The sequence below is a fragment of the Ailuropoda melanoleuca genome, chromosome 6 (assembly GCF_002007445.2).
Source record: "Ailuropoda melanoleuca isolate Jingjing chromosome 6, ASM200744v2, whole genome shotgun sequence".
Taxonomy (NCBI): Eukaryota; Metazoa; Chordata; class Mammalia; order Carnivora; family Ursidae; genus Ailuropoda; species Ailuropoda melanoleuca.
In genome coordinates, this window is record NC_048223.1 from 88007132 (window position 1) to 88020166 (window position 13035).

At 57.3% G+C, this 13035-nt stretch overlaps 1 protein-coding gene across 4 annotated transcripts; it reads right to left on the minus strand.

Annotated features, from left to right (window-relative positions):
• Positions 1–1037: 1037 nt before the first annotated feature.
• On the minus strand, positions 1038–11413 carry SYT15 (synaptotagmin 15). 4 transcript variants are annotated; one of them, XM_034662821.1, is made up of 8 exons: positions 11003–11413; positions 9870–10062; positions 9230–9372; positions 7774–8069; positions 6051–6227; positions 5313–5433; positions 4132–4434; positions 1038–3304 (listed from the first exon to the last, which is right to left on the minus strand). In XM_034662821.1, the coding sequence occupies exons 1-8, from the start codon at positions 11007–11009 to the stop codon at positions 3162–3164; spliced, it is 1383 nt and encodes a 460-aa protein (XP_034518712.1). In that variant the 5' UTR covers positions 11010–11413; the 3' UTR covers positions 1038–3161. The 4 variants fall into 4 exon arrangements, with proteins under 4 accessions (XP_034518712.1, XP_034518713.1, XP_034518714.1 ...); XM_034662822.1 differs by having other exon boundaries at positions 1040–3304; positions 6057–6227; XM_034662823.1 differs by having other exon boundaries at positions 1042–3304; positions 4132–4311.
• Between the last annotated feature and the right edge of the window lie 1622 nt (positions 11414–13035).

Consider the following 13035-nt stretch of genomic DNA (forward strand, 5'->3'; position numbering starts at 1 on the left):
TCCCTCTCCCTCTGCACCCCCCCGCCCCGGTTTGTGCCCTCTCTTTGAAAAAAACCAAAAAACTCCTGCAACCCAGACTCCGGTTAGTTCATTACTAGACTGGCTTAAGGTGACCTCTCCCCATTCTGCCAACCAGACGATATAGTAGACCGTCTCTGGGGGAATACTTTCTCCTGGAGCTACTCTAATTGATCATAATGGTCAGCTTTGGACAATATATAGTCAAACATTCCAAGTAACAGGACCAAAGGGGTAAACGTACACAATAAAACTGACCCACCGATGACACAGATATTGGTGTGATTGACAAAACAGAGACTTTCGTCAGAGAACTGGAATTGATCACAAAGCATCAAATGGGAATTTAGAACTGAAAAATGCAGTCATTGAAATTAAGGACTCAGCATATAGATTAACTAGAATCAGACTTAGCAGACGAAGATTTAGTAAAATGTAAGAGGGCAGTATAAAAACTGTAAGCTGAAGCACAGAGGTAAGGAGAGTGGGAAATGCAGCACAGTGCATAGGAGTCCTGCGGGAGCTGGCGGGAAGATCTAATGGGTGTGTAAATGGAGTCTCAGAAGAAGAGGAGGGGAAGAAGGGGGCAGAAATCATATCTGAAGAAATATGGGCTATGAATTTTCCAAAACTGATGAAGCCTTATTACTCCCAAGGTGGTAAAATAAAAGGAAAATTGCCTGGAGGTATGCCATACTCAAACGGCTGATAGACAAAGATAAAGAAAAAATATTAAAAGCAGCTAAGAGTGGGAAGGAGAGGGAGACGCATTACTTTCCAAGGAGAAACAATAGCATTGATAACTCACTTGTCAACAGAAATGATCGAAGTGAGAAGACAATGAACACCATTTTTAAACTGTTGACAGAAAAGAAAATGTCAGCTTAGGATTCTATTTCCACAAAAAATCCTTTAAAAATGAAATTGAAATAGACATTTCTATTCAAAAACTAAGAAAATTTGCTGTGAGCAGATCTGCACTAAAAGAAATACTAAAAAGAGTACTTCAAGTAGGAGGAACATGATCTCAGGTAGAATCCCAGAAATGCAGGAAAGAATGAAAAGCAAAAGAAAGAACAATTCTGTGGGTGAATATAAATGAATAGTGGCTGAACATAGTAATAGTAATGTCTTGCTAGGTGTAAAATATATGTGGAATTGAAATGAGTGATATCAGTACCATTAAAAATTGGAGGTAAGGAGAGATTGACCAAAGGAAATGGAGGGCTATACCATGTTAATGGATTAAAGAGTCAATATTGTAGAGAAATAAAATGGCTCCCAAACTGGTCTATATACTCAATGAAAATCCAGTTAAACTCTAGAATTTTTTTGGTGGGGAAATGGACAAGCTGATTCTAAAATGCTTTGTGGAAATGCAAAGGGCTTGCAAAGTGGAAATGCAGGGATCACCTGGTGGACAGGATTGAGATAAGTTAGGCCAGCTCGCTCTGGCCCATTGGAAGTACTTGTGTATTTTTTGCCCTGACCATGTCTGTAGACATTCCAGCACAATATAGCAACACCTTCTTCCTCTCCATCGGAGCAGAGAGCCTGCCGGTCTCCTGCCATTGAGATTTTTCAGCTGTGAGTCAGACACACCAGTTCACTCTGTCCTGCAAAGGGGATACTTACCAACTTTTCCAAGTGGCCCTGGAAAGGCCACTGATAGGCATGAACGTCACCTTGAAATGTGGGGGTGGTTGGAAATAGTTCCAGTTTAGTAGCCTGCTAGACAAACACACAGAATGTGTGTGCTGTGATGCTATGAAAAATGACTGGAGCGTGGGCTTTGTTGGAATGTGTGTGTGAAATAAGTGAGAAAAAGCAAACACAAGATGTCCTGCCTGTACGGACCACTGCCAGGTAAAGCTTGTCTTTGTGCATCGACAGAGAACGGAAGTGAAGTCAGAGGCGCAGACCAAGTATAATGATCACTACTTTCTTTTGCCGAAGTTGCTTCACTACGTAAGAAAAAGACACTGGTTTGAAGTTGGTTGCAGGTGTACAATCACAATGCATGGACCCTGCAAGTTCAAAAGCATTTGGGTGAAAATACAAGCTGCCTGGGAAGTAACGGTGACAAGCACAATGACTGCTCATTACCCCGAGTACAATGTCACAGGGAGGTGCTGACCATGATTTGTGGGAACTGCCAACTTAGTGAACTTTACACAGACACCTGCCACAACACAGTCATCCTAACGAAATCACTAGGTTTATGGGAAAAGCTCTCGTCCCTGTGGGCTGCGCTCTTGCCATTTCCTGCCCAAAGTGAGTCCTGCAAGATGGACACTGTCAACCAGGGAGGCCACAGAAACCAGTAGAACACCTGTAAGACCAGGGCCGTGAGGCTTGGGCCCTGGGGAGGACGCACCACGGGCAGGTTGTGACATAGCCCTAGGAGAGACCCAACACAGGTGAGGGGCTCCTCACCTGGCACAGGGAGCTGATGCCAAGAACCTGTCCACCACTTGGTACCTGGGCAGCTGCTCCCAGTGTCCTTTCCCAGGTCCTGATGCCAGTGAGTCTGATCCCCGAGAGCTTTGTCTCCCGAGCTGTGGGCACGCTACGCTGCCCGGGCGTCCCGGGGCGGTCCCATACCAACGTGCCCAACCCCAACCCGACTTCCAGACTGTGCTGTTTACTACCGACCAGCGGAAATCAGTGCTTTGGGCACCCCCGCCACCCGTGATTCCCCCAGAGCAGTTTGTTTTCTCTGCCAGGCGGAAGGCAGGAAGCCACAGCTGAGATGCAGAGCAGGTCCGGCACCAACCTGCCGTCAGCTTCCCAGGATCGTGGAGCCGGGTCTCGTTCAGCACACGCTGCCGTGCTATCACTGAATACAATTGTTCCGAATGCCTGACATTCCAGTCCAGACAGGGACTGTGCCAACCAGGGGCTGGGATTCACAGCCCAGGCACCCCCACAGGTAGAGGAGGATGGGCTGAGTCCGGAGAGTCTCTGCGGCTGGGGAGTGGCAGCCAGCCAAGCTGCTGACCTGGCTGGGGCTCTGTCGCCCCCTCCTCTCCGCCGCGCATCAGCACGCAAGGGGCCCTGGCGCAGGCTGGCCTGGCGGCCCGGTGACATGCTGGCCGGAGGGGAGGGCGGGCTCTGGAGCCCGAGTGGAGGGCAGAGGCGAGTCAGGGCTCAGGCGTGGGACAGAGCGCGTGCCAGCGCTTCACCAGCTCCTTGGGCTTGCCGAGCATCTCGTTCCAGTGCTCCAGCTGTCTGCCTCGGGTGTACATGTATGGGCCCACCACCACGCGGCCCAGCTGGTGGCTGGCTGTGGGGGAGGGAAAACGTCATCATTCTCTGGAGCACAGAAACCACCTCACCTCGGCAACACCCCCAGAGCTCTCTTTCTCTCTCTTACTCCTCTCAAAGGATGTAGCAAGACCCTCCCTCTTTAAGCACGAGCTGGCAGCCCCCAAAGGGATCCTGGCTTTGCTGTGGAATCGGAGGAAGTGGGAGAAGGGAGCCCAGGTGGAGAGCCAGCCCTTTGGGGTCACCCCCTCTGCTGCTCACCTTCCTGGTGAGACATCTTAAGCCAGCCTCACATCAAAGAGCTGAGGGAGAAAGGGGCCCCTCCAGAAAGAAGCCTCTTCCATCAGCCCACAGGATGTTCAGAGGGAATTTTCGGCAGTGTTCTCCCATCAAGTGCCGTGGTGGAGAAAGGCCTGAAGCTCTGGTCCATGAGGCCAGCTGGCCTGATGGCTCTGCTTCCCCAGATGCTGAGAGTGGAACCTCACCCAGGACCCTACACTTTTATTTAGAGGGTATGAAGCGAGGTAGGGCCCACAGCCCCCCACAGCGTCAGGTCTCTTGGCTGGTGCCCCCAGACTCTGCAGTGCTTTGCTCCCGGCATGGGTAGCAGAGGCCACCCTTTAACCTCTCCGTACGGTGCCACGGGCAGTCAAACCGGAACAAAGCTGGGCGTGAATCCCGGCTCTCCTGCTAGCCAGCCCTGCGTCCTTGGGCAGGCATCTCGGCCTCTCTCAGTTCTAGTTTCCCCAGGCAGAGAACAGAAGCCTCTCTCTGAGGTCCTTACAGCCTGAACGCTCCTCCCTTGCCCATTTCCCCACCAGCCTGGGGAAGGGGGAGCGGCCTTACTCTCCCCTCCGGCACTCTGCAGCACTGTCAGGCTGAGGCTGGCCGTGTCCAGCTCTGTGGGGTCGGCCTTGAAGCTGAAAGTCTCGCTGTACACGGGGTTGGCAGAGCCCAGCACAGCCGAAGTCTTCTTGCACTTGACAAACTTGTTGTGGTTCATCAGAGACACTTTGACAAACACACCTAAGGGGCAGTGTGGACCGTGGGCTGGGAGGGCCAGGCAGGGCCCAGCCTCTGGCCTGTGCAGGGCTGGCTGGGAGTAGCACACGCCCACCCCGGGCGCCAGGACCCCAGGACTCCCAGTTGCTGCAGCCAGAGGGCATTACAAGAGGAAACAGGGTTGATTAGCGTATGGGCTTCCGCCCAAGGAAACGCTTGGCTCCCTTCCTTTTCCTTCCTCTGGGCCTCCTGAGTTCACCCATGGCTCGGCGGGCCCTTGTTTCCCAGAGCCTGGCACAGCACGCACGCCCATCCCTCCCTTTGGTGGAGAGGGGGCCCTGCCTGCTGAGTGCTCGGGCTCCCTGGGGCCCCTCAAACACCTTCTCCTTCAGAGGGCCAAGCTTTCTGGGGGTGGGGCTCATGTGGGTTTTGGATCCACAGTGGAAGGTTGAATGATAACTTGCTTACAGGGTGTGGAGACACGCAGGTGGCAGATAGCTACCACCTTGCTTCGGAAAGGGGGCACATAAGGGCAGGACGTTTCGGTGAGCCAGAGCAGGGCCTCCGCTCCTCCAGCTGCTGGGTTCCGAGAAGCACCTCTGGCTCCCTGCCAGCCTGGGATGCCTCTTCTTCCAGCCGAGCGTCCTGCCTGGTGTACAGGGAGCCCTCCCTGGGGGCGGTGGGTCAAGGGGTCTGGCCCTAGAGGAACTGGAATCCTTCATGGAAGGACAGAGGTGGAGGCGGAAGGACAGCACCGTTCAAGGAGCCAAGACACTGCCTTGGGGAAAGGGAGGGGTGGGCTTGGTCTCGGGGGAGTTAGGGGTCTTGGTGGAGGCCAAGGGGATACAGTCTTGGGTTCAGTGTAAGGAAGTGGCTTCCCACATCACCACTGTCCACAGAGGGGAGTGAGCACTCTGGGGTGGGCCCCGTGCAGGTAGAAACTGGAGGGCCAGAGGGAAGGGTCAGACTCCAGCCCCGGGCCCCAGGCTCACAGGACAGGGCCTGCCCTGAGAAGGAAAACTTACTGACGAAACTTGTGTCCTCTTGCAGCCGGAGGCCCTTGGCTCGCAGCACGACCACGGTCAGGCGACACAGGCAGTCATTGTAGCTGAGACAGAACTGCAGGTCTCCAAACTCGGAGGGAGGCTGGAGAGGCCCGGGGAAAGCACCCTTGTCACTCAGCAGGCGCTGGAAGAACCATGGTACCTTCCCGACAGAGCCTTCCTCCCTCCTCCCAGCAGTCAGCGCTGGTACTGGGTGACACACCCATGATTTCTCCTTTCAGTCCCCTGGCATTTTCCAGGTGGGGAAACTGAGGTCTGGAGAGCTGAAGGGGCTTGCTGAAGATCACACAGTTGTAAGGGTCAGAGCTGAGGGTTCAAACCTAGGTCTAGGGGATTCCAAAGCCTATTCCAAGCTGCCTGGGTCCTCTTGGGGGTCAGGAGAAGAGAGGGTAAATATTTTTCTTGGCTGGCCCATTTGGGGTGTCACCTTTCACAGGTGTCTTATTTGCATGGGGATTTCAATGTGGATTTTTCAAGTTGCTCCAGGTAATCTGGTCTCCAAGGCAAAAGAAACCTCAGGCGGCCTTTTCTTGCCCAGAAGCAGCTCCACCCTGCCCCCTGGTCCCGTGCAGCTCCAGCCCCAGCCCATGAGCCCAAGTCACACTTGTTTGGGCTAAAGCTGGCCAGCAGGCGCTGGGCCATACTGCTGGCTGCCCACGGTAGTCTGACACACAGCCGTATATGCCTGGTGATCTTGACCTTTACCTCCCCGCTCTCGGCCTCCAGGTCTCTCCAGATGATGTGAGGGCAGTCACCCGCCAGGGTCTCATTTCTCAGGGGAAAGAACACCTGGCCCAGGAGCTGATGCTTCCTCTGCCTGTCCACGTGGTACACGGAGAACCTGAGTACCCTTTGAGTGAGGCTCTTGCTGGACACCTGGGAAAGATGAGGGTCTGGGCTGGGGTCGGGTGTGGAGTCGGGATGGGAGGGTGTGGCACGCTGTTCTGGACACAGGAGCTTTTGGTGAGAGGTGGCTCCGCCAGGCACCTGCACCCCCCAAACCCAGGCATCCTCAGGGGACCATGCCAGCAGCGGGGCCAGCCCCCGGGGGCCAGGATCAGTGGGAGTGTGTGCGAGAGCCTTGCCCTGCAGAGTGTGGTTAGAGGACCGGCAGCATCTACCACTCCCCTGGACCTTATTAGAGATACAGGAGATTGGGCTCCACTTCAGGCCCATGAAGGAAATCCACCATTTAACGGGACTTCCGAGTGATTTGCCTGCACAGAAAAGCGTGAGACGTCCCAACTGGAGCCCAGGGAACCTGCCCGTCTCTGCTCTCTGGGTTGGGCACCCCAGATCTCTCTCTGAGACTCAGTCTCCTCCCCTGTAAAAGGGGATAATGGTTCTTACTCTCTGAGTTGTAAAACCCCAATCACAGTGTCAGACATTTGGCAGATGGTCAGTTAATATAGATTTTTTTCTCTTCCTCGTCTCCTTCCCCTTCCCCCTTAAAGCGCAGAGAGGCCAGGATCAAGTTGGGGTGGGGACAGGGCAGGGAAGTGACGAGTAAACAGAAGTTTGTGAGCACGACCTGCAGCCACGCTGGGCAGAACGGCTACGCGCCTTAGATCTTCATGTCCTGGGAAGAGCAAAGTCACCCGTGAATTCCCACAGCCTTGACCCTCAGCAGAGGGGCCGGGAGCTGGGCCCCGTGCCAGCTCTCTTTTCAGCTCCAGCTCAGGGCCCAGAAGAAGGCACGAATTAGGGCTCTGGCCTCAGCAATCACACTCTTCCCGGACGCGGAGCGGCCTCTCCTTACCTTGCGGCCAGCCTGCTGGCCGGTTCTTGAAAATGTTTGTCCAAGGCCTCAAGGCAGCTCTTGATGGCTGGTTTCCCATAAGGGCCCCCAGTCACCTGCTCAGGTTCCCAGGCCCCTGTAGGCTTGGCTCAGTGCCCTGACAGCCTCTGCACCTCCAGACCCTGAGCCGGCCTGGCCCACGGGGCAGCCAAGGCACCACCTGCTGCACGACAGCTCCTGGGGCCTGCGCTGGCCTCCGACAGGCTAGGTGAGTTCCTGCCCAGACTCCAAGGGGTGTGGGGGTCTCACCGTCTGCCTTCCGGGGATAACCTTGCCAGACACCCCCTAGTGCCCCAGAGCTTTGGACTGCTTCTCCAGAGCCCCATGGGCCAGAGCCTGGCATTCAGTAGGTGCTCCAAGAATGTGTCTTCTGTTTCTCTCCTCCAGGCAGCCCTGACAGGGAGCCCAGGCCTCTACCCCTCACTGCCCTCGTCTCACCCCTCCCCCACCATCAGCCTTTCGGTCTCTTGCAGGCCCTGAGCTGGCAGGCAGGGTAAAGCAGAGCTGGCGGCACCAGGGGCTTGGGGGCTGTGGGGCCCTGGCTGTCTCAGGAGGCTGGGGCTCACCTGCACGACATCTGCTCCGGCCCCGGAGGCCAGACCCTGTCCACTCCAGCGGTCGTACCTGGAAGATGAAGCGCTCATCGAACTGCGGGTTGGAGGTTTTGCGCTTGGTCTTGGACTGGAGGAAGCGCCGCTCGTCGGGCAGCAGATGGAGCTTCACCAGGGGGCTGCAGGTCTCCGAGGGGGCTTGCAGCCTCCGTGCCTTGAGCAGGCCCACCAGCAGCCGCTCGGCTTCCCGCTGGTATTCCACCGAGAACCACAGCCGCCCCAGGCAGCCGTCGGGGAAGTCCGTCTCACTCTTGTCCTCCAGGAACTTGTATAGCTCCGGGTTGATGGTCCCCACCACGCCCATATTTCCTACAACACAGGGGCAGGTGGTCTGCCAGGCCAGAGGAAGGCAGGGACGTGGGGGACAGCAAGCTCTGGGCTTCACCACCCCTGCCCCCAGCCCATCTCGTCTCGGCTGAGCCTCCAGTAGGCAGTTCACTGACCCTGTCTGCCCCATGCCCTTCTCCAGACTGAACACAGGCCCTCTCTCTAGTGCAACTCCTCCAGGAAGCCTGCCAGCACTAAGGCATGGCATATCCAGGTCTGCTCCCTGCTGAGGCCCCCAGCAGAGTGCCAGTATTCATTTAACCCCTGCCCCTAGGTCAGGGCCTGCTTGGGGCGGACACAATGCCCAGCACCTGGCCTGGCTCCTGTCCATGGCGTCCAGAGGATGTCTCCGTGTTAAAATTTTGCCTCTTTTCTTCCTCTTCAAATTAGAAGGGACTAGCTGATCACTGGGTGATTCCTTGGAAGATAACTTGGGAGGTCTTCAGAGCAAAGGGGTGGGCAGAAAGCTGTGCATCCGGCTGCTAACATTCTGCCCTCTGGATCAGCCAACCTATCAGCCTGGAACAGAACCCACTGAGCATTCTGGGTTCTAATCCCAGATCTGTGGCTTATTGCCTCTGTGACCTTGAGCAGGGCACTATTAACCTTCTGAGCCTCTGTTTATGAATGTACAAAATGGGGTGAGGATCTCTTCCCCCACAGAGGCATGGTGAGTTCTAACTCCACAATGGCACCTGAGGCCATGTCTGGCACAAGCCAGGGGTGCAGCAGGCATTCGGGAGACCTGAGTACCTGGAAAGAGTGGTCACTGGGCAACTCTTTCCAGGGGAAACCAGAAGACTCTGCCCAGAGCAGTAGGATCCCAAGGGAAATGGCTTTACTGCTGAGGCCCAGCAGAGCCCAGCCAGCAGCACCCCTGCTTCTGTTTCACTCCTGGCGTTCAACCCAGAGGGTGGAGTTACGGCCCCAGTTCTGCCCCCAGGAGGCCAATGGTGTGGGCTTTCCCCAGGCATCAGTCCTGGTGGTCTCTGTCCCAAGAACAAGTGGACCTGGTAATCGGGGGCATTACTGGAGGGCTGCTGGTCCAGGCTGTTGTCCAGAGCCAGGCCCACGAAAGCAAATAGGTCTGCCCTGGCCGGAACAGACCTTGCCCGCAGGCAGGTTCTGGCAGGAGCACTCACCAAAGCTGCTGCTGGAGGGGTGGGGCAGGAGCTCCGGGCCGAGGCAGGCATCCCGTGGGGCCTGGGCCCACTCTCCGCTGTGTAGGGGTACCCGGTCTCGGTCTTGGAGGGAAGGGGGCACCATGAATGGCACAGCTGGTGGCCTGTCCCGAGGCGGGAAGATGACATAAATGTTGGTGGCAAGAGAATGGTGTGGTCTCAGTGCACTCAGCCCATAGGGGTTGAGTGCCAGAGGCTGGAGGAAGAAAAGTCAGCAGGAGCCAGGAGGAGGCAAGAGCACCATTTTCTGGGCCCACATCAATGCCCCCTCCCCCCCCAAGCCAACACCTCTGCCTGTCGGCAGCCAGCGGAGACTTGGAGTCACTCTGCTGGACTCTAATGTCTGTTCTGGCACTTACTAGTTCTGCTCCCTGGACCGGTCACTATGTCCTCTGGGTCTATTTCCTTATCTAGAAAATGAGCCTCATAATGCCTGTCCCATAGCCCGTAGTGATGATTCTGGGCTTTATAGCATGGTGATGGCATCAAGGAGGCGCTCCATATAAACAGACCCTCTTTTCCCACCCTACTCCAAGGGAAACTCCACAGGGAGGGCCCCAAGCAAGGCCAGGAGCTTGCGAGGCCCCACATCCTGCCTCACCTGCTTGTCTGGGTCCTGGCTTGTGGTGGGCAGAGCTTGCCCCCCTGTATGCTGGAGGCAGCGCTGCTCCCCGGCAGCTCCTCATAGGTGAACGTGGAACGAAGCTTCTTCCAGAGCCAGCAGCTCACGCATATCAGCAGCAGTAGCAACAGCAGCCCCCCCGTGAGGCCCCCAATTACCAGGGCCACCTGCTCTGGGGGTAGAGACCACCAGGATTGATGCCGGGGGGACTCTCCCCCTCACACCACTGGGCTGCTGGGGGGGGGGCAGAATTTGGGCAGCAACCCCACCCCTTGGGTTGGACCCCCGGGGAGTGACACAGAAGCAGGCTTCCTGTTCCTTTGGAAAGCAGCTGGCCCTGGACTTGAGATTCTGGCTGAAATGAACCATTCTTGTGCTCCTGAGTCAACATTAAATCTGCTCTTACCAGAACCTTTATCTACCTTGGGTTCCTGTTCAGGCTGAGGGTAATCCCAAGCATGGGCATCACGTACTTAAGGAAAGCCCAGGAAGGGATGATGCCCGGGCTTGCTTTCCGAGCCCTATCCTTTTGGGTCCTGGAACCTGCTGAGAGTCTGGACTCATGTCTGAATTCTGTAGCTTTCTCTAAAACCCAATCCCTTCCTCTATCCTCCATCAAGATGAGCCCACTTAGGGGAATCAGTTGAAGATGATGGAAGGGAGTGTGGATAAGGAAAGAGGCAGTTGGTGTGAGAAACAGAGACACAAGGACCCTTTGCTGCCTGCACCCCGTCATTGGAGGGGACCTGGCTGGATCCACTCCCGTTCAGGGCCCCCTGAGAGCTCTGAGACGCTCGTTTCCAGGGGCCGGCTGCCCTCCGAGTGCGAAGAAGGTGCCTCCTTCTGGTCACTTGAGGACAAGGGGCTTCCGGGGTTCTGGGGTCTGGACCGAGGGGACTTGTGAGAAGGCGAGACCACCACCCTTCCTGACCCGCAACCGTCTGGGAGAACAGGGTCTCACTCTCCACTTCACCCCCGCCCCACGCTAGGAGGCACACGCGGAGTGCGGACTGCGTCCCAGCCGGGCAGGAGGGAGAAGCTAAGTGCGGCCACGGGTGGCCGAGGGGCCCGGAAGCCGCGCTGGGGGCGAGGGTGGGGCGGGGGGCACTTACCCGCCATGGGACTGCTCGGGCCGGCTGTCCGGACTGGGGCGTGCAGGTCTCCGCGCCTCCAGCCGCTGCGGGGCAGGCTTTTAAGGCCTGGCGGGGTCGTCGGGCGGGCGCGGGGGCGGGCCCTCGTTGCGCCCGGGCCCTGGCGACAGGCGCCGGGGGGCAGGGAGTCAGCCCCCGGACGCCGCAGCTCCGCCCCGGCCAGGCCCGGCTCGCCGCCCCACAGGGGAGCCGCCGGTGCGCGCCCGGAAACTGCAGGGCTCCGGGCTGGGCGGCACGGGGCGCCCGGGGCTCCCCGCAGCTCGGGAGTGGTGGGGTGCGAGGGCGCCAGGCTCCGGGATGCCAGGGCTAAGGCCTTCGCCGCCGCGTGTGATGGAGGGCTCGGCACCGAACCTTCGCGCCCGGCCGCCCCGGCAAGCCACCTGCCGGTCTAGGAGCGCTCCTCCCCCTTCCGCGGCCCCCGGCAGGCTGCGGCTGCGTCGCGCCCCGGGCCCAGCGCGTACCCATGCTCTGGGGGCCTGCCTGGCTCCCAGGGCGGACTCTCCGCGCAGGGTCCTGGGTCCCCGCGCCGGGGTGCTGACCGCGGGGGCGCGCAGTGCGGCGCTCAGGTTCACTCGTCCGCAGTCGCCGCACACAAAATAATGAGGCGTTGGACAGCCCGGGGTCTGCAGCCGGCCCGCCTGGGTTCCGACCCTGGCTCTCCACAAGCCGGCTGTGCCACTTGCGACAATTTCCTTCAGCTCTCTGGGCTCTCTGTCCTCGGTTGGGTTCGTAATAGTACTCCCTCTGGGTGGAAGTATATAACGGACAGGGCTTAGAAGGGTCACTTGGCCTGAAGGTGAGGGGCTGGGGGTGCACAGCGCGTGCCAGCCACTACTGTGGTGATTATGTGGCTCACGGTGGCGTTGCCTGCGTCCCCTCGACACCCGCAGCCCCTATTATTGTAGTGGTTATTATCAGGCCGCAGGGGCAGGGCCAGTCCTCGTGAACACAGCCTTGACGGGAGGCTGGAGGGAGGGCCCTCCAGGTCCTCTGCCCGCGCCCACCCGGCGTGCGCCCCCTAGGAGGAGGCGCACCCTCTTGGGGCAGCGCACCCTGTTCCCGTCTGGTGGGATCATCTGAGACCTCGAGGCGGCGTCTTGTAGTTGGGGACCGAAAGGAATATATGTGTGCAGGGAGGGAGGGTCGATCTTGTTTCACAGCCTTGAAAGTCGTGTCCAAAGAGCGAGCCTGGGCCCTGCTCCCTGCTGGCACCTGTGCCTATCACGGTGAGGAGGCTGAGGAGACAAGACAGGGAGCCCAGCAGGCTGTGAGGGTGCAGCTTCGCCCTGCCCGAGCGCTGGTTGACCCAAGGCGGGATGGATGGTGAACTGAGGTCCCCCTCATTTCTCAGGGATGGGAGGAAGTGTGGCTTTCTTTCGGCCATCAGGCGAGAAGGGGGTCCCTGCATCTCTATGCAGTAGGGCCTCTCTCTCCACTCCACCCCCGAAGCCTGCGAGGAGCCCGGTGGAGGCAGAGCATCTCCTCTACCAGCCCATCCCTTCCCGCACACCATATTGGCTGGAGTGTCTGGACAACCTCGGCTCTGACCTTTGTTTCTGCAGGGCTGGTGATCTGGTGATATCTCAGAAAAAGGGGTCTGGGTCCCCCTCAAAGCCTCCTCATCTTTCCCTTCAGGTCTGAGTTGAATGTCAATTAGTTTCCTGTTAATTAAAAACAATGTAGTGTCTTACAGTCAGAAGTCAGAAGACTGAAATGGGTCTGCAGGGCTGCCTTCTTTCTGGAGGCTGGGGGAATATCCATTTCCCATCTTTTCCCAGCTTCTAGAGGCTGCCTGTAAGTGGCCGCTTTCTTCATCTTCAGCAGCATGTTCTTTTTTTTTTTATTTTTATTTTTTATTTTTTTTAATTTATTATATTATGTTAATCACCATAGAGTACATCCCCAGATTCCGATGTAAAGTTTGATGCTTCATTAGTTGCGTATAACACCCAGTGCACCATGCAATACGTGCCCTCCCTACTACCCATCACCAG